The 19,674-nt window shown below is 43.6% G+C and overlaps 1 protein-coding gene across 5 annotated transcripts in view; it reads right to left on the bottom strand.

Moving 5' to 3' along the window:
* Ptpn12 (protein tyrosine phosphatase non-receptor type 12) overlaps positions 1-13,333 on the bottom strand; it is a 71,370-nt gene extending 58,037 nt beyond the window's left edge. For 3 of the 5 annotated variants that reach the window (XM_052719330.1, XM_052719334.1, XM_052719332.1), the window contains exon 1: positions 13,185-13,333. In XM_052719330.1, coding sequence (XP_052575290.1) covers positions 13,185-13,283 — 99 coding nt within the window. In that variant the 5' untranslated portion in view covers positions 13,284-13,333. Of the gene's footprint in view, positions 1-4,724; positions 4,817-4,875; positions 4,899-13,184 lie in introns of those variants that run through there. The other 2 variants (XM_052719333.1, XM_052719331.1) reach the window with 2 other exon arrangements.
* Between the last annotated feature and the right edge of the window lie 6,341 nt (positions 13,334-19,674).

Below are 19,674 nucleotides of genomic sequence, written 5' to 3'. Positions count from 1 at the left end.
TCAAGTGCAAAGGAACCCTGACCAAGACAGACCAGGTAATGGGGTATAAATATGGGCCACAATAATATAAAACTTAACAAATTTAGAAAAAAATTATATAGTGTTTATTATTGAAGAGAAATGGGATCTAACTAGAAATCAGTAGCAGCACTACTTGGAGATTAAACAACACATTTCTAAATAATACATGTGGGCTAGAGACGTGGCCCAGTGCTACCACTCAGTACCAGTTCTTGCCTAGGAGGCACAAGGTCTTGGATTCAATCATTGCCACTACACTAAGCAAATAAATAATAGATGGGTTAAATAAGAAACCTCAAGAGAAACATTTCAAACTGGCCAGGTGTTGTAGCATATGCCTGTAATCCTAGCACACAGGAGGCCTAGGCTGATTTTCAGTTATAAGCTGAACTAGCCACCTTTCCATAGAACATCATTTTAATATCCTAGCTTGGTTAACTATTAGACATCCTCCTTCCCTTTTTCTTTTCTAGTGCTAGAGACCAAGTCCAGGGCTTCACATATGTAGGCAATCATTCCAACAAAGAGCTAAACCCATACCCCAGATATTTTCTTCAAAATGAACAATTAAAAGTCTATCACTTCAAAGGAAAAGAAAAGACATAAATAGAGGCTTCAAGCAATAATTCAGAATGTTACACGTACACACTCACACTCCTGAATTCACCACAAGCTTATTAACAGCTTTCAATGTTTAAATACTTTCCGGTGAGGTGGTAATATTAGCACATATGATTACTTGATATTATAAATAAAATGTATCAACATTTGGAAGTTGGCAGTGAACTCAATGAACTAGTATTTTCCCAATAACAAACGTGTAACATGTCAAAATTAGACACAGATCAAAACGAATCCATTCTGAAAATAAACTAAGAGTAAAGGTGATCCCCAAGATAGCCCTCTGTAGTGGGCAGCAGATAAGTCATATATTGGAATAAGCACACTGGAATGAACAGAAAGTAACATCTGCTTTCTTTTTCTTTCTTTTGAGACAGGGTCCCATCGTATAGCCTTGGCTGGCCTGGAACTTGCTATGTAGACCAGGCTAGTCTCAAACTCAGAGATCTGCCTGCCTCTGCCTCCCAAGTGCTGGGATTAAGGGCTTGCACCACCACGCCCACCTCTCTTTAACACACTAGGAAGATTAAATACTATGCACTACATCAAACTCCTGGGAAATGGTAGGGATTTTAAGAGGTGAAGACTAGTAGGAGGTCATTGAGTTATTGAGGGAATGCCCTCAAATGGGACTGTGGGTAACTCCATTCCTCCCATGTCCTGGCTATGAGACAGCTGTCTATTCTGAGCCATTCTGCCATGATGTACTGCTTTGTCATATACCCAAAAAGCAATGTGACCAACCATCATGAACTGGAACCTCTGAAAGTGTGGGCCAAATACAACTGTTTGCCAAGCCTGATAACACAGGTTTATAATCCCAGATCACACCCAAGTTCAAGGGCAGCACAAACAGTTTAGTAGGACTCCATATCAAAAACAGAGTGCAGGAGAGATGACCTAGCAGTTACAACTTGCTGCTCTTGCAGACAGACAACACGGTTCATTTCCCAGCACCCACACGGCAGATCAAACTCTCTGTAACTCCAGTTCTGGCCTCTAAGGGCTCTCTAGGCATAAACCTGGTGCACATACATAAATGTAAGCAAACATTCATATATATAAAATAAAGTTTTAAAGGGCTGGGACGACATTAGCTCAGTAACAGAACACTGACTTAACATATACTGCAAAAAACAGTAATGCAAAAACAAAATATCATTTTTGTCTTTTAAAGTGACAATCTCAAGTTTTGTTCCAGTAACAGAAAGGTGATTAAAAGACAGATGGAACCTTAAAATAGTTTTTTTCGGGTTTGGTTTTGAAAAACATCTTGTCTTATACTATACACTTCTTGGGCTGCCTTCCTCCCTGGTAAAACATTTCTCCCTTTCGTTTCAGAAGTTTCTCCCATATACGTATGAATAAGCCCTCCCTCACCTTGGCCAACTTCACTTAACACAACAGAACACTCACCTCAATGGCAAGTTGCCTCAGTAACTTGAAAGTGAGATATAACAATTCTAGTCATTCTGAGCTTTTCCCTTAAACTCAAAACAGACTAGTTACTGTAAGATGTAAGGGATGCCTTTATTAGGCAGAAATGGGCAAAACAGAAGCGTGCAGAGAAGCAAAGCCAAGTAAAAAACAGCCCCAAAATGTCAGATAGACATGGGAGAATCACAGAAGGGCTGACATGCAAACAGTCACCTAGGCAACAGATTTTTCTCCTTTATAATCTTAACCTCGTTTGGATGTAGGCTATTAACATCAAACAAAGGTTTTTGGAAAATTTTCAAGACATTTATGCTCCACTTGGGGAGGCTTTATTAATGTTTTATAACTAATAAAAGCAAATGCTAGCCTATGCAGCACAATGTCATAGGAAAGCATCTGTTTTCATTCCGTGTCTTGGGTTAAACTCAGCCTGTTGCCTTTCAAGATCCATCAACCTTAATTTCCAGTTTCAGTATTTTTAACATTAGAGTCTATGACTCCAGAAGTAAAACCATCCTATACAAAGGTAGGGGAGAAAGATCTAAAAAAGTTCTTCACATTTGTAGCACAGGATCTATAATTCCTTTCCTGTCTTGCTTTTGTTCAGAGCACAAATGCAACCTTAAAACCTAAAGACATCTTTAAATGTGATTTATTTTTAGCATGTGAATGTGCATGTGTATATGGGTGAGCATGGATGCCCCAGTTCAATGTTCTGTGTATTCCTCAGTTGTCCTCTACTTATTTTTTGAGAGGGGGGCCTCTCATGGAATCTACAGCTCACTAATTTGGCTAGGATGGCTGGTGGTGAGCCCCTGGGATCTTGCCTCCACCTCTGTATTACTGGGATTACAGGGGTACACCACTGTGCCTGGATTTTTCACAGTTGTTTGGAGATCTAAACTCAGGTTTCTCTACGTACATAGCAAGCACCTTATTGACTAAATCAATCTCCCCAGCCTTCAAATGCAATTTTTAAACAGACACTTGTTTTTATTAGTGTGTAGGTATGTGTCTCTGTGAATGTATACCATGTGTGTGTATGCCTACAGAGGCCAGAGAGAGCACTGAATCCTCTGGAGCTGGAGCTACAGCAACTGTGAGCCACTCTGTAGGTGCTGAGAACTGAATTCAGGCCCTCTGCAAGAATAGTGTTTTTAACCACTGATCCATTTCTCTGGTCCCTCAAATGTAATTTTAAAATGGGGTGTTTTGTTTTAACAGATAAGACAGAACGGGTTATCTTTCTATGTTCTAAGATTTTGGGGACTCAAATCCTTGAGTATCTAAGGGCTGTAAGCTTTCCTTCAACTAAAATGGGCTACAGCAAAAGCTTGGCTATGATTCAAGAGTTCACAGATTTCCCTGAAGAACGAACGCTGCTCCTAGGAAAACACTCCTGCCCCTGCAGAGTCTTCTAAGGACTTCCTAACTGCCACTCTATACACAGTACTCTATACACTATACTCTATACACAGTACCTCGAACATGGTGAGCTCTCATAAATGTCAATTATTTTTCTTGTATAACTAAGTGTATGACAGAGACCACAGATGAAAAGAACAAATCTCTAACTATCTTTAGTGCCTACCAGGGTAGTTACTTACATGTCAAAAAATTTTAAAACAAGTCTAAAAAGAAGCTGTTACAGGAAATGTAGACTAATATACAGCCCCAACGCCCAAGATTAACAGGATCCCCGCCTCACACTCCAAAGCCACTGCTGCTTATCTCGTGTCTACCACTGTCAGTAATTACATGAATCTAAAACAAAGCGTAACCACTGTAAGAACAGGAAAACGCTGACCGAGTTCAGCCTCTTTGTGGAAGAGTGGTGGTTCAGAACAATTTCATATCCTTAGCACCTCTAAATTCAAACCTAATCAAAACCTGTTTTCTTTCTTCTTTTTGGTTTTTCGAGACAGGGTTTCTTTGTGTAGTCCTGGCTGTCCTGGAACTAGCTCTGTAGACCAGGCTGGCCTCAAACTCAGAGATCCACCTACCTCCCAAGTGCTGGGATTAAAGGCAAGAGCCACCACCGCCTGGCGAAAGGGATTTTTTCTATATAGTTTTAAAAATCCAATTTTACGGTGGAAAACAAGTGCCTTCAGATCAACTGCACTAATATATTAATTACGTCAAAGTGGGGAATTAAGTACACGTTTGCTTATACACTTTAGGTAAATAGTGAAATCAATCTAAACTGTTAATAGGGTGTGGTAGTGAAAGTTTCTAATTCTAGCATAGAAGAGGCTGAGGTAGGGCTACTGCAAGTTTGAGGCCAGTTTAGGCTACAAGCAAACAAAATGATGTATTTATTTATTATTTATATGAGACAAGGTCTCTCTACGTAGTTCTGGCTGTCCTGGGGCTCCCTATGTAGATCAGGCTGTTCTGGAACTCAAGAGATCCTTCTGCCTCTGCCTCCCAAGTGCTGGGATTAATGGTGTGTGACACCACACCCAGCCTAAAAATTTTTAATTTTTTATCTTCAAAGTTGAGTCTGTAAAAGGCAAACTTATGATTTCTAAGAAGATAAGAAGTATGTCCATCAGTACCCCACAGATATGCAAGATTTCATTTATTTGATAAATACATTCAAAGCTGAGAAATACCTTATTTCAGAAGGAAGAAAAAACACATACCACCAAGTATAGGAGTTTACACTGCAAGGGTAGTGGGAGACTGAGGAAGGCTTTGTAATGTCGGGTCAAGCAACACAGGGTTTTCATACAGGCCTCTAAACTAGGAAACAGTGTTGTGGAGACAATGCTCGTAGTACAGTAGAGTATTTACCCTGAAGGCCTTTGCTTCCGTCCCTGGAGAGGAAGAGGAGAGAGGGGAAAGCAAAGAGAGGAAAGAAAGAGGAAGAGGGGAAGGGGGAGGAGGAGAGGAAAGAAGGGGAGCGGGGAGAAATGAGAAACTGAGGGTGCAGAGAGGAAATAAAAATGAATCATGCTTCCAGTGTGTCTTATATAGATTAAAAGAAACTATACAACTGAGAAAGAAGAGGTTAAATGTATGTCTTCTGATTTTACTAGTATGGTTCCCTTTAGTCTAAAGATACCAACACTTCAAAGTATTTTAGGAAAGTGAATATGATCCATGGAATGGACTGAATGACACAAGAAACCGGAGGCAAGGAGACAGCAAGTACTACTTTGTAATTACTCCCCAAACATCTACCAGTTCACACAAGATCCCAGTGATATGGTTACCTAGATTTCATTAATTAAATTTAAAACAAGAAGTTTAATATGGGGTATTTTATTAAAGTTAACATTCTAACACAATACCCTTAGAAGTACATGATTTATACCCCACCTAGATGAACCCTGAATATCTAAGCGCACTAAGCAGCACTCACAGAAACAGAGGACAGTATTTTCTGATTTTTGCAGAAGCAGCAGCAAATAACAAAACCATACTTTTAAAATTTTTAAAGGTTTTACTTCAGTCTAGCTTTTTTTTTTTTTTTTTTTTTTTTTTTGGTTTTTTGAGACAGGGTTTCTCTGTGTAGCTTTGCGCCTCTCCTGGAACTCACTTGGTAGCCCAGACTGGCCTCGAACTCACAGAGATCCGCCTGGCTCTGCCTCCCGAGTGCTGGGATTAAAGGCGTGCGCCACCACCGCCCGGCCCAGTCTAGCTTTTTTTAAACTAGAAAAAATTGACTTATCTATTTATGTGTATGTCAGTCAGCATGTACACATGTGGTGCCTATGGAGTCCAGAAGAGGACCCTTTGGAACTGAAGTTATCATAGGCAGTTGTGAGCCACCAGATGTGGGTGCTGGGAACTGAACTTGGGTCATCTGTAAGAGCAGCACGAGTCATCTCTCCACATACATATGTGTGTGCATGCCACAGTGCTCAAGTGGAGATCAGAGGGTAACCTGGGCAGTCAGTTCTCTCCTTCCATCATGTGGGTTCAAGGGACTGAACACAGACCGAGGCTAGCAGTAAAGGCCTTTACCCACAGGGCCATCTCACTGACCATTCTAATCATTTATCACCCGTTTTCTTTCCCAGTGACTGCTAAAAGTACTACTACATCTGCGGGACACAGCCATGTACAGGAGAGGGAAGAAACAGCTCTTACAGCAGTCCAGGACTGCTGTGGACTACTCTGTCTTCACAGCAGTGAACCTGACTACAATTTCTACTCGTGCAATGGACAGCAGTGCTTACACCACAGTCAAGGCACAGGGACAGCTCAAGAATTAAGTGCCGGCCGGCCTCTAGTCTAAAAGACTTCCAGATGAGGTTGGTCAGAAATGTAAACGAGTTTAATGAAATGAGTGGTATAGAAACATAAACATGTTTAATGTATGAAAAATTAAATTTATCTGAATGTTAATATCTATTTCATCCTTTCAAAACCTCTTCTAAACTCAAATATTGAAAAAAAAACCCAACAATATTCTAAAAATAAATACAGAAATCACAATAGGAAATTAACTAACACATTAAGTAAATTTTTAGGCACTGTTCAAAGATCTATTTGGAAAATTAAAAGGTCTGCTGTTACTGTTGAAATTTAAAATTTAAGTATGTCTGCTGAACACAGAGTACAGGCAAGAAAACAATCACTAAATTACTGACACTAAGCATTAAGATTAGCTCAATTTTAAGGATGTTAAAATATTTCCTATCACTGGCTTTCAAAAACTAGTTACATATACAAAATCCTGAAAGCTAGAAAGCTAACCCAAGATACTATTTCACACCTGCAAAGATAACAATAATCAGAAAGACAGACATGGGGATATAGCAAAACTGGGAACCACATATATTCCATTATGTGGGATATTAAATGTACAGTTTTAGAAGAAACTCATCCATTTTTAGATGTGTATCTAAGAGAATTGAAAACATAAACCCACACAAAGTTACACACAAACGTTCACAGCAGCATTATTACCCATAGTGGCCAAAAGGGGGGAAACAATTCAAATACCAGTCAATAGACGAATAAATAAAACATGCTCTCCACATAATAGATTATAATTCAGTCATTAAAAAAAAATGTACTCTTATGCAACATGAATGAATTTTAAAAACTCGTCAGCCCAGTGTGGTGGCACTGGCCTCTAATCCCAGCACTGGGAAGACTGAGGCAAGCCATGCACTTGGCCAACAAGAATACAGCAATACCCTAACTCATAGAAACCAAATAAACAAAACCAGGAACAACACAACAACAACAACAAAAAGAATGAAACAAAACATTATGGGAAGACAGTCATAAAACAAATATTCCAATCCCATTTAAATAGACTGTCCAGGTCAGGCAAATCTCCAGAGACAGAAAGGTGATCACAAACAAACATGGGGTGATGACAATGTTCTGCAATTGACTGTGGTGATGACTGTCCAACTCTGTGGCTATACTAAATCCTATAGGCCACAACATTGAACAAGTATTTCAAACTTACCTACTGTCTGAAGCATAAGATCTTTGTAGACCTTTAGTCATTCCTCCCTGTTTTCTAACATTTCAAATACAAGCACCAAATCTGAAAATTTCAGGGTTTTACTTAATTATACTTAAAAGAAAATAAATGCATAGATAATAAATAATAGAAAAACATTCTCTCTCAAAACTTGTATCTTTTTGCAGATTCTACTGTCTAGTTTCAAAATGTTAAAGTAAGTGGAAGGGAACTACACCTATATTTCATCTATTTTCTCTTTAAACCATTGTAATGTGGCTCTCCCATAATCTAATCCCAAACTGCTTTTTCTAGAGAGCAAAATTCCCACTTGCCGAATGGAATGGGTGCTTTCCCAATCTCACCCTACCAGTCCTTCTAGCACTATTATTTGACTCTAGTAACAACTCCTTTCTCAAGTCCCTCCCAGGCATTTCTGACATCCTGGTTCCTGTCCCTCCACTCTGACCACACCTTCCCAGCAACAATCACAAACATTTCCCTCTAGCTGCTTTTCAAGACCTATGCTGTTCAAGCTAAAACTGTCACTATGTCTGTCTGAATCAGGTTATTCACTCAATAAGCTTTCAACTACCTCTTCAAACTCCTATGACTCCTACCTCCTTAAATCCATCCTGTGAATAACAGTGAGCTCCATATTTGTACTGGACACTTCACAGGCATTCAACATGTCCCACACTAAATTCATCTTCTCCTCTGAAACTCTCCTGCGATCTTGTTGGATCAGCTCTACTCATTTCTTCTCATATTCCTTTATCCACTGTACCTTCTAACTTGATTGTACATAATACTATGTTCATACCTAGTAAATCACTGAGACATCTCTCTTCTTCCTCCACTCCCAGCCTAGTATTTAACCCCAAGCTTGCTTTGAACTCAGGATCCTCCGCCTTCTGAGTGCTGAGACCACAAGTGCATATCACCACACTGGGCTTAAGGCTTGTTAATCCTCATCAAATCTGTTATATATGCTCTATTTTCCTTGATTTAATTCAGATCAAGTCCTTTCTGCCAAGTAACTACCTTTCTTAAAACATTCTATGGCCCTCCAGAGACTTTCAGGTTCTCTAACAGAACATATCTGAATAAGATAAGGCTTACAGTAATCTTATAAAGCAGGCAGGGAAGGTGGGTGTGGGGAAAGGGAAGGGAAGACCACAGGAATGTTAAACTAGCACATTTGTTGTTCTCAATAATCTCACTTTCCCTGTGACCCTAAAAGGTATTTCCAACCTGCAGCTTTCCACATACACCCCAGGATTAAGAAGGAATGTGGCCCAACACCAAATTGTAAACTCATTTAACACAGTAAGATTCTTCTGGAGCATGTTTTGTTTTGTTAACTCAATTGCATGGTTTTCCTATGTAAATTTGTAGATGACAACTTAGTGTTGCAATATCAAAAGGTTGAACATGCCTGCAAGTGTACAGTTACCATTATGACCCTACAGAAAATATAAGTATTAAATATAGTAAGATTCCTTCACTAAGTGGCAGAAGAAAAGGAGGAATCACCAACCGCTCCTCACAGTCCAAACCCTACCTGTCTTAGGTGTCACCTTCTGTCTGCATTATATACTGGCTCTCTGGTCCTCAATACATGGTTCAAGGATGCCTCTTTGTCAGTCAACTTCAAGGAACAGGTATGGAGTAAAACCTAACTCTAGGGGCTGGAGAGATGTCTCAGACAACATTAAGGGCACTGGCTGTTCTACTGCACCCATAAGACAACTCACAATTGTCTGTAACTATAATCCCAGAGGATCGACATCCTCTTTGGGGCTCTTTTGGGCATCAGGTACGCACGTGGTACACTGATATATACACAGGCAAAATACCCATACATATAAATAAATGAAAATTTAAAAAGCCTGTCCAATACCAATGAGTACCACCATCTTAGTCTAAAAGTTAAGAGTAAAGATCAAGTTCCAGACCTGTCACAAATTAGTTATTTATTCTGTTAACAAAATTAGCATGTCAGGAATAATGGCCTGATATAGGTTATACAATCTTGGTGCCTGTTTCTCCTTTTGAAAGAATGGGCACCTCAGGCCAAGGCCAAGAAAAACAAAACTACAGTTAATTCCTTCTCTCCTGTCCATCTTTAACAAGGTCTCATCCTCATATAAACTAGGCTTGTCTGAAACTCACCACCTCCCTACCTAAGCCCCTGACTGCTGGGACCACTATATGCCTGTTGAGGTAGACATTTTTCTATCAATAGTAATCAAGAAATTCATGCCAGACATGGTGGCAAATACTTCTGGCACTTGAGCAGTAGAGGATAGAGAATCCAGATTTCAAGGTCAGCCTTATATATGTTCAAGGTCAAGGCTAGTCTAGGCTATATGAGATATAGACTCAAAAACAACAAAAAGAAATTAAAAAATTTCAGACCAAACAAGATACAATTTTTAAACCATTAAATAAAATCAAGATAATTACAATAGATGTACATTACTGACAGTTGTATAAAGTAACTTTTTAAAGTTGTAAACATAAATAAACATATATATTGTACCCTCTGATCTAGTACTCCTGTAAAGAGATTATTAAGCAATAAACAATGTGGAGGCTTTATTCATGTTCATCCAAGTATTTAATAAAAATACAATAGACTAAATATTCAACTATAAGCAAATGATTAAACTGTAATAGTTACATTGGGACACAGCCTCTTAAGTTATTCCTAGAAAGTAGCTGTAATTAATAAAAGACATCGGCCGGGCGGTGGTGGCGCACGCCTTTAATCCCAGCACTCGGGAGGCAGAGCCAGGCGGATCTCTGTGAGTTCGAGGCCAGCCTGGGCTACCAAGTGAGTTCCAGGAGAGGCGCAAAGCTACACAGAGAAACCCTGTCTCGAAAAACCAAAAAAAAAAAAAAAAACAAAAACAAAAGACACCAAAACCTAAGTTTAAAAAACTCCAAAAGACAAGACTATGACACAGGAATGGCAGGCTCATAGCTTTAATCTCAGTATTGGGGAGGCTGAGGCAGAGCTACCTCCAGTTCAAGGACAGCCTGGGTCACAGAGTGAGTTCAGCTCCCCTGCCCTTCAGAAAACAACCCCCCCCCCCAACTATTTACAAAGGAATGTGTATTTACTGTGACACAGACTCATTACAAACATAAACATAGAGAGAATAATGGAAATAGCTCAATGCTTGGGATAGGACCACAGTATGAATGACCAATCCACTTTCCCAAATATAAGCATTACCATTACTGGTTACTACTGTTAATAATTAGTAATCTATAATTTCCAATTTTGAAACAGTATTACTTTATAATGAAACAGTTGTAATAGTGATAGTACCTTTTAAGACTCAGTTCTACAATGTTAAGATTTTAAAATAGAGTTTTTAATCCACATCAGAATTTAAGAAAAACAAGTTAGAATTTATCAGATCATCTTTAATTCTCTTTCCATGACAGAGGATAGTTCCTTTCCAGCCTTCTAGTCAAGGGGAAAAAAAAAAACCAAAAAAACAAAGTCAACTGCCAACAGTCTTAATTATAGCTGTTGCTTATCAAGTCAGGAAATAAAAAAAGCAAGCACTATAAAAGAATAGCTTTAGTCATCAAATCTCTAATGTAGAATTACCTAGCTATACTTTGGTATTATGGAAGAATGGAAACAGATTTGGTCCTTGTGAAATGACATCTCCAATAGGAATCCTCGACACATCTCCAAAGCAAGAACCTCAAGGCTCTATCCCTTCCAAAAGTTCAGGGACTGGGCACCTGTCTCAACGGCCTGCATTACCAAACAAAGCTCATTGACAGAATATGTCCAGGCAGCAGGATGACAAGCATGCAAACCACTGACAGCCAGGGACCACATGGCCCCTTCCATAACCAAGAAAGGCTGAAAGCCAGTAGTTTTAAACATCCTAAATAAACTGTTTTCTTCTACATTTCCTACAGAGTAATAAAAAGAGGACTCTATCCAATTCTGTAAATGACATCATTCAAAAGATACTAACACAATCAAAATTCTTGGTGGTAGGAAGGAGAAATTACACTTTAACCTTCAGAGATCAAAAGCCCTCTTTCCAAAACACTATCTAAACACCAGAAAATGTTTAAAATAAAGGATAATTGGATTATTCGATCTACATTTTTCAGTCTTTACCATATATTAAACAAAATCTTGCTACTTTCTATTGTTATAAATCTGAGAGGTGGAAATCACAAAGCTCCACAATACTATCAATACTGTGCCAACTTTAACACTTCTAAAGTCTTACTAGACAGAAATCTCTTTAAAATATGAAAACCTACTTCTGTACTAAGTCACTTCATCTGCACTTTGAAATAAAAACTTGCCAATGTATTGCGCCCACTCATTTTTATAGACCACAACTGTATGGCTTTTCGTAACCAAATTTCAGATTTAACAGATTATTCTTAGAAGTGCACCTTGTCCAGGAGCAAAATTTTCCCTAGCTCGTTTCCCAACCCCCGCTAAGGAGCGAAGGACTTCCCAAGTCCCATTTCCTTTTCCATTCCCCAGACCTCCAGGGTTTCCAACGCCCCAGTCTTGCGCAACATCCGCAGGAGCAGCAGCCGCAACCACCGCCTCCTAAGCCGGGAAACAACCCTAGAGGGAACATTGTCCAGTAGAAAAATAAAAGGAGCGGGGAGGGGGCAATGTAGGAAGTCGGCTTCTGGTCTCACGCCTGCGGAACTGACACCCCCCGCCAATTACGTACCTAGAGCGATCTCACCTACTAGACTTTTAACCCTCACCTCCACTCAAGCCTGCCTACACAAGCAGAGTGCGGAAAGGGGGGAGCTGGCGGAAAAGGGGGGACGGGAAGGTTATCTCCCAGTTCAGGGCTTCAGCCCGCAGAGTCGCCTCCACCCCACCAGGACCATTGTTCCCAAGTTCCCCACCCCCACCCCGGATAGGAAGTGATAGTCACATCCCCTCCGGCTTCGGCAATATCCCCTGGAGTCCGGAGTGAGCTTCCTCCAGGACAACCCCCATCCACGCAGAACACCCTCCCCCACCCTAAAGTCACACTGGCCACACGACCACCTTAAACCTGGGTCTCAGAAAAGAAACCGGACGGGACAAGTGGAGATCAGGTAAAGCATGAGATTCCTTACGGACAACCCTTCGGCAAGCGGTGATCGTAACCGTGAACTCGGACCGAGGCCGGCATCAGGAAGGGGCTCCGCGAGTTAATGCTAACACCCCCGTCGCTATTCCGCCAGCCGCAGCCCGACAGCTTGCCTCGACCCTCCCCGGAGGGGCAGGCGGGGCAGGCGGGCGTGGGAAGGCGAGCCCGCACCCCAGTCGCCGCCGCCCGGCCGCCCGGCCGCCCGGGGAGACAATAGGTAGTCGCGGGCGGCGGGGCCGGCCGGGCGGCGGGGCCGGAGCGGGCCGAGGCCGCTCCCCTCGCTCGCGGGCCGGGCGGGCGGGCGAGCGCAGCCCGGGCCGCGCAGCCCCGCGGAAAAAGGAGGCTGAGGGGCGGGGGCGACCTCGCCTCCCGCAAGCCCGCCGGCGGCGCTGGCGGCTGGGCGCGCGCCCCGCGCCCGTCCTCGCACCGCACACAAAGCGCTGGCAGCCCCGGCCGGCCCGGGGAGGCGAGGGCAGCTCGGGCGCCGGCGACACGAGGCGACGGCGAGGGCGGACACTCACCATGAAGTCCCGGGCGAAGTTGTCCTCCCCATTGTGGTCCGGACTCTTCATGGCCTGTACCCTCTGGATGAACCTCCTCAGGATCTCCACTTGCTCCATCCTCCCGCGTCCCCCCCGCCGTCCGCCCGCGCGCCGCAGCGCCCGCTCCGTCTTCCCCAGCTCGCTCCGGCCCGCCCGCCCGCCCTCCCTCCCCGCCGCGCGAGGCGGCTGCGGCTGCGGCGGCACCGGCCGGCTCCCCGCGCAACTTAAGAGCGGCGCGGCTTCCCTCCCTGCCAGGCGAGCCGCGGGCTAGCGCCGGCCCCAGCCCCCAGCCTGCCCCATCCTCCTTCCCCGCCCTCCCCAGCCCCAGACGCCGCCGCCTCCGGAGCAGGCTCGCCGCCGCCCTGCCCCCTTCCCGGTCCTTCCTCCCCCCACCCCCCGCCAGCAGCCGCAGCCGCCTCTCCCCACGGGCGCGCCCCCGCCGCCACCCAGACGCGCGGGCCCGTGCGGCGGCCCCGCCCCGAGAGCGCCGGGCCGGCCGCCCCCGCTCGCCGGCCAGGGCCCGCCCCCGCCCGCTCTGAGTGGCTGGACGCCGCTTCCGGGGCGTGTCCCCGCCTGGGCGCTCGCCGCTCTGCGCGGTGAGGTTGGCCTCGGTCCCGGCCTGCGCGTGGAAGCGGGGCGAGCCTAGTGGGTCAGAGAGTCCACTCCAGACGGGACTTGCGGTCCCCCGCCTGGCGGGGAGGGAAAGCGGGTTCCCAGAGGGCCTGGGCGCCACCGCCGGCCGCGGGCTGGGAGGCCCGGAGCCGGGTGGGACAGAGGGATGCTGGGAACTGTAGTAGAGCCGCATCCACCTTCACTGCCCGTGGGTGCTCTCCTTACGCGTGGCTTGGTGAAGGGCACCCCGGGCTTTGGCACTTCGGCTAGGAGAAGCCAGTCGTTTCCTTGAGTGAAAGGGCTTACTCTTTGCAAATCCATTTTCACCCCAGTGAGTGAAAGCTTGGAATTCAGAGTGCGTCCTTCACAGCACACGTACGGTAGGACGCTGTTGGCCAAGTGGAAGACAATAGATCTTCCTACCTTTAAATTCGCACGGTTTCAGCATGGAGTGGGAGACCTTCCTTCGTAGAGTAGAATCTGTAACTCTTACCAGAGAATATGCTGATGTAATCTATCCTCTCATAAATAAAGTGATTTGCCCAAAGTCCACCGCCACCCCCAGCATATTCATGTAGTCTTTGCTTTGACTCTAGCAACAAACACTGCCTCTCGAAGGGACAAGAGTTTGTGGTGGTACTGTCGCACAACTGAGGGATTTGATCCATGGACTGACTGGTCACGTACACACACAAACATGTTTTCACAGAGCAGGTGCCAGGAAATTTGGTTAAGTAGCAATATTCTCTCTCTCTCTCTCTCTCTCTCTCTCTCTCTCTCTCTCTCTCTCTTCCTCTTTCTCTCTCTCTCTATCTATATCTATATAGATATAGATAGATATTGATATATAGATATAGATATATTTGGTTTTTCGAGACAAAGTTTCTCTGTAGTTTTGAGCCTGCTCTGAAACAGACTGTCCTCGAACTCACAGAGTTCTCTGCTTCCCGAGTGCTGGGATTAAAGGCGTGCATCACCACCACCTGCCTATACTTTTTATATATGTGTGTAGCCGTAAAGAGAGTTTTGTTTTGGTTTGACTTAAAACAGTCTAGTACGTTACCCAAGCTGGCCTAGCCCTCACCAGCCTTTCAAGTGCTAGGATTACAGGTGATTGCCGCACTGCCTGTCAAGAGATACAGTTCTGCTCTATAGTTAAACATTCAGGAGCCAGGTGTGGTAAGGCAGGCTTGCAATACCCCCAGTCAGGAGGGTAAAGTAGGAAGATACTGAGTCTGAGGCCAGCCAGGGCCCCCGATGAGATCCTGTTTCATAAAACAGAATCACTTCAAGGAATATTTTCATTTCTAAACTAAACTTTTGAAAAAGGTGTAATTTAACCCACTGCAAGGCTAAATTTCACTGAATGTAAGCAAAAGAATTCAGGCTTGAAAGCGGTAAAATAGGTAGATGGGCAGACACCTTCGCTTTTATTTGTTTATTTTTATATTTTGGTTTCCCTGAGGCAGGGTCTCACTCTGCAACCCAGGCTGGCCATGAACCCATAACAGGTGCTGGGAACACAGGCTTGGGTCACTGTGACCACCCACATCTGTGATATGTCCAAAGAATATAAGAACGATATGGACATGCTTTGTAAGAGCTGCTGGCAGTCTGATGGTAACAGGCTGAGTGATTTGGGCTGGAGCAGGGTTTCTCTTTTCCATGAGAAAGCCTGTCGTACAGTGCCGGAGGATTTCTTGAGTCTACAGCCGCTGCTTTTGGCCTTGTCCTCAGGCTAATAAACATCCAAGTGTCTCTGAAGGGTCCCACTCTTTGGAAAAGCCTAGCTTTCCTTGATGATTAGCTGGCTACTTCTTTTTAACTTTCCTTATGATTAGAAATTGTACAAAATAATGAGTTTCATTATGATAGCCTCACACATGCATGCCATATTCTTTGCTCATGCTCGACCTCCCGGGGCCCTTTCTTGTCCTCGCTCTGTGTGCCCTTCCTCCTCCCAGGGTTCCCTCTTCTAAATGTATTTGGGAGACCATCAAATGGCTCTGTGTATCAAGATGCTTTCTAGCAAGCCTGATGGCCTGTTGTTCCCAGGAAGAAGAGAAGCTTCGCTTCCTCAAGGCGACCTCCACACACTTACCCCTGCTACACACAAATAAATAAATGTATAAAAAATGCAGAATTCTAAATATATTTGGATCTTGTTTCAACGTGTTTCTCTCTCTCTCTCTCTCTCTCTCTCTCTCTCTCTCTCTCTCTCTCTCTCTCTCTGTGTGTGTATATTGGTGAAATTATTAGGGCCACTCCACGTAGTTAAAAGGAAGATTTATTTAGTAGGTAACTTACAAATGAAGGGATAGGTAGGTTGCAGGGTCTGGGGAAGGTGTATCGCAGTTCAGCAGTGTTCTCTGAAGCTCTGCTTAGTCAACCTCCACCGTCCAAGGTCCCAGAACAGAGCGCGAGCTGGCCCATCCAGATCTCGGGTCCCCAGGCGCCTCCCTTGGCCCCGCCTTGTAGGCATGACAGTTGTCGAAGTCTTAGTGGGGGTTGGAACTTCCAGATCAAAGCTGGAATGGCTACCCACTACATCTCCCCCTTTTTGTCTAAATAAGAAGGTTCTAACTTAATACAAGACTATATACAAAGGAATGGTTATCAAATATTGTCCAGGAATAATGAGGGATAATGACCTAGATAAGATGGAACTAAAACCAATGCAAACAATATCAAGCAAGAAACACATACTAAAATCCAGAGAAGTATAGAGCATAGGTAAATGGCATGTTACAAAGATCATTCCAAAAGGTGTCCTATCCTAAAGAACCTGAATCTAATCCTGGTCAGGGAACCAGCCCGGCTAGCTCAGTTGGTAGAACATGAGACTCTTAATCTCAGGGTTGTGGGTTCGAGCCTCACGTTGGGCGACAGATATTGGTGAAATTATTAAGGCCACTCCATGTAGTTAAAAGGGAGATTTATTTAGTGGGTAACTTACAAATGAAGGGATAGGTAGGTCACAGGGTCTGGGGAAGGTGTATCGCAGTCCAGCGGTGTTCTCTGGAGCTCTGCTCGGTCAACCTCCACCATCCAGGGTCCCAGAACAGAGCGCGAGCTGGCCCATCTGGATCTCAGGTCTCCAGGGTCCTCCCTTGGCCCTGCCTTGTAGGCGTGACAGTTGCCGAAGCCTCAGTGGGGGTTGGAACTTCCAGATCAAAGCTGGAATGGCTACCCACTACATGTGTGTGTGATGAAAACAGGTTTCAGGAGGGCTCCCTTTCCTAAGAAGTATATAGCTTCAGAAGACAGAAAAACATTAAGTTAGAAAATGCCAAATGAGAGGTTAAAAACGGGTGATTGACAGTTGTGGGAAGAGCATTGAGAGCAAGCTCTGAGAGAATGAGTAGTCTCAAAGCGGATCGTGAAAGGCAAGGGAGTTTGAACAGGAAAGAGAACACCCAAGCCAGAGAAGCAGTGAAGGGAAAGGTTGAAAGCAGCAGAGTGGAAGTTTAAAACAGACTCTGTATGGGTGTGAAGCTCCAAAGCAGACTGGTCTCTAGAGAGATAAACCTTAGTGCAGGAGTCACACTCGACACTGTGGACACTGGGAGCCACCAAAGTTTATGATGCTAGAAGTAAAATGAAATAAATAATAATATTAACCTGGCACTTTAAAAATAAGTTATGAATTATTAGAGGGAAATGAAATGAGAGTTACCAGGAGGCAGCCCGTGAAGCAACAGAAGGTGAAGTACAAAGACAGATGGAGAGGAGAGGCTGCAGAACCCGGAGCTGGGCAACTGACGTAGGCATGAAGAGGAAGACTGGACAGAAAGTGAGAGTGGTTAGGGCTGGGGACCCTGGGTTCTACCTTAGCATTACACACAATAAAGTAAGAAAGAAATTACAGTGAATTTCTATGAAGTTACTTTTTAAAATAAAAACAATTTTTGTATTTTGACATGGGATGCTCCCAAATATCTATTTGTTTTCAGAAAAGCAAGGCCAATTTTGGATGTACTATTTATGCATTTGTTTAAAATTTAATGTGTATAAAATGTTTATACATCCATATCATTTTTTTCTGAAGAATACTTTAAAATCTATTGGCTGTGGCTGCCTCTAGAAGGGCCTTGAGAATATGAGATTATTTTCTTTTTATTTTTAAAAGGGTTTTTTTTGTGTGTGTGTGTGTGTGTGTGTGTGTGTGTGTGTGTGTGTGTGTGTGTGTGTATGTGTGTGTACATGATATGTGTACAGGTGCCCTTAGAGGGTGTCAGATTCCCTGGAGCAGGAGTTAGAGGTGATTGTCAGTTGCTTGCTGTGGGTGCTGAAAGTTGAACTCAGTCCCCTGGAAGAGCCACAGGTGTTCCTACCTGATGAGTCATCTCTCTAGCCCTGCACCTTTATTTATTTTTAGTATTTGGTTTCTGAGACAAGGTCTCACCATGTAGCCAAAGCTGGCCTTAAACTTGCTATGTAAACAGACTGGCCTCAAATTTATAGTCCTCCTACCTCTGCCTCCCAAATACTGAGATTGTAAGTGTGCAACACTATGCCCAAAACTGTATATCCTTTTGTATTCTGAATATTTTGCTATTTAAATATATGGGTTTTTCAACAAAATTACGTGTTATTCCAAGTGGTAGGAAGAAGGTCAGGATCTTTTATGGAACAAGTAAATAAAGAATAAAGGAAGCAGGGCTTGTTTTGGGGAAATTGGTTTTTTTTTTGAGACAAGGTCTCATGTAGCCCCGACAGGCCTTAAATTTGCTATGCAGAAAAGACAATCGTGAATTCCTGATCCTCCTGCCTCCACCTCCCAAGCGCTGGGGTCGCAGCATGCACTCCCATGCTCTGTTGTGGGTTTTTGTTTGTTTTTGTTTTTGTTTATGACAGATAGGAAGCTATGGGCAGTATCATAGTTTTCAGGGAAAATTTAATGTCTTGTTCATCCTCAGCTATACCTGAGTGTTTGGGCACTTATTTTATTACTCAAGTTTCAATCTGTAGAAACTGGCCAGTGACCTGTGACTTGGTGTGGGAGGATGAGCTGAGCCAGTTGCTTTTCATTGAATTCTGAACTTGGAAAGCAAGACAGAAGTCATTAGAATAATGAGGGCAGGAATGCATGCTGCTATGAGGTAGGATTAGATTTTGGCAATCAGAAGCCAAGGTGGGGGTGAGGATGACGATGGTGAAGAATCTGATCAGGGGCTGGAGAGATGGCTCAGAGGTTAAGAGCACTGACTGCTCTTCCAGAGGTCCTGAGTTCAATTCCCAGCAACCACATGGTGGCTCACAACCATCTGTAATGAGATCTAGTGCCCTCTTCTGGCCTGCAGTCATTCATGCTGTATACATAATAAATAAATCTTTAAAAAAAAAAAAAAGAATCTGATCAGTAAAGACATGAATCAGGCGTGTGGCAGTGTGTGGGGGTGTCAGGCAACCTGACTTCTGATACTTTCAGGGATGGGTTGGGTTGATTTTATACTTAAATAAATCTAGCTTTTCTTGACACAGAATAAATAGAATACAGACTTTCAAGTAAGAGAGAGTGCTCTACCACTGACATGGGGCCAGTCACCTAACCTCTGTATGTCTTCTCCTAGGAAAGCCACCTGGTGGTCCTGAGCTGCATCTCAGCGTTACTGTACTATACATCATACTTGCACATAGAACGCAAAATAAAAAACTAGTTAAACATGGTGGCTTCTGCATTTTACATTTCTCCCCTCCTGTCTTGTTTCTTTTACTCTTTTCCTTTACTTATTAGCCACCTACAACGTAGGGAAATACGTGAGAAATTAGAAGGGGGCCAAATAGCATTTTAAAAAGTGATGGTACTTTTGTGATTTCAGCAAGAAGAGGTTTTGAAAAGTTAATAACCTGAAAG

The sequence above is a fragment of the Peromyscus californicus genome, unplaced genomic scaffold (assembly GCF_007827085.1).
Source record: "Peromyscus californicus insignis strain IS unplaced genomic scaffold, ASM782708v3 Scaffold_6__1_contigs__length_162567912, whole genome shotgun sequence".
Classification (NCBI taxonomy): Eukaryota; Metazoa; Chordata; class Mammalia; order Rodentia; family Cricetidae; genus Peromyscus; species Peromyscus californicus.
This window is presented reverse-complemented; position numbering and strand designations above follow the sequence as displayed.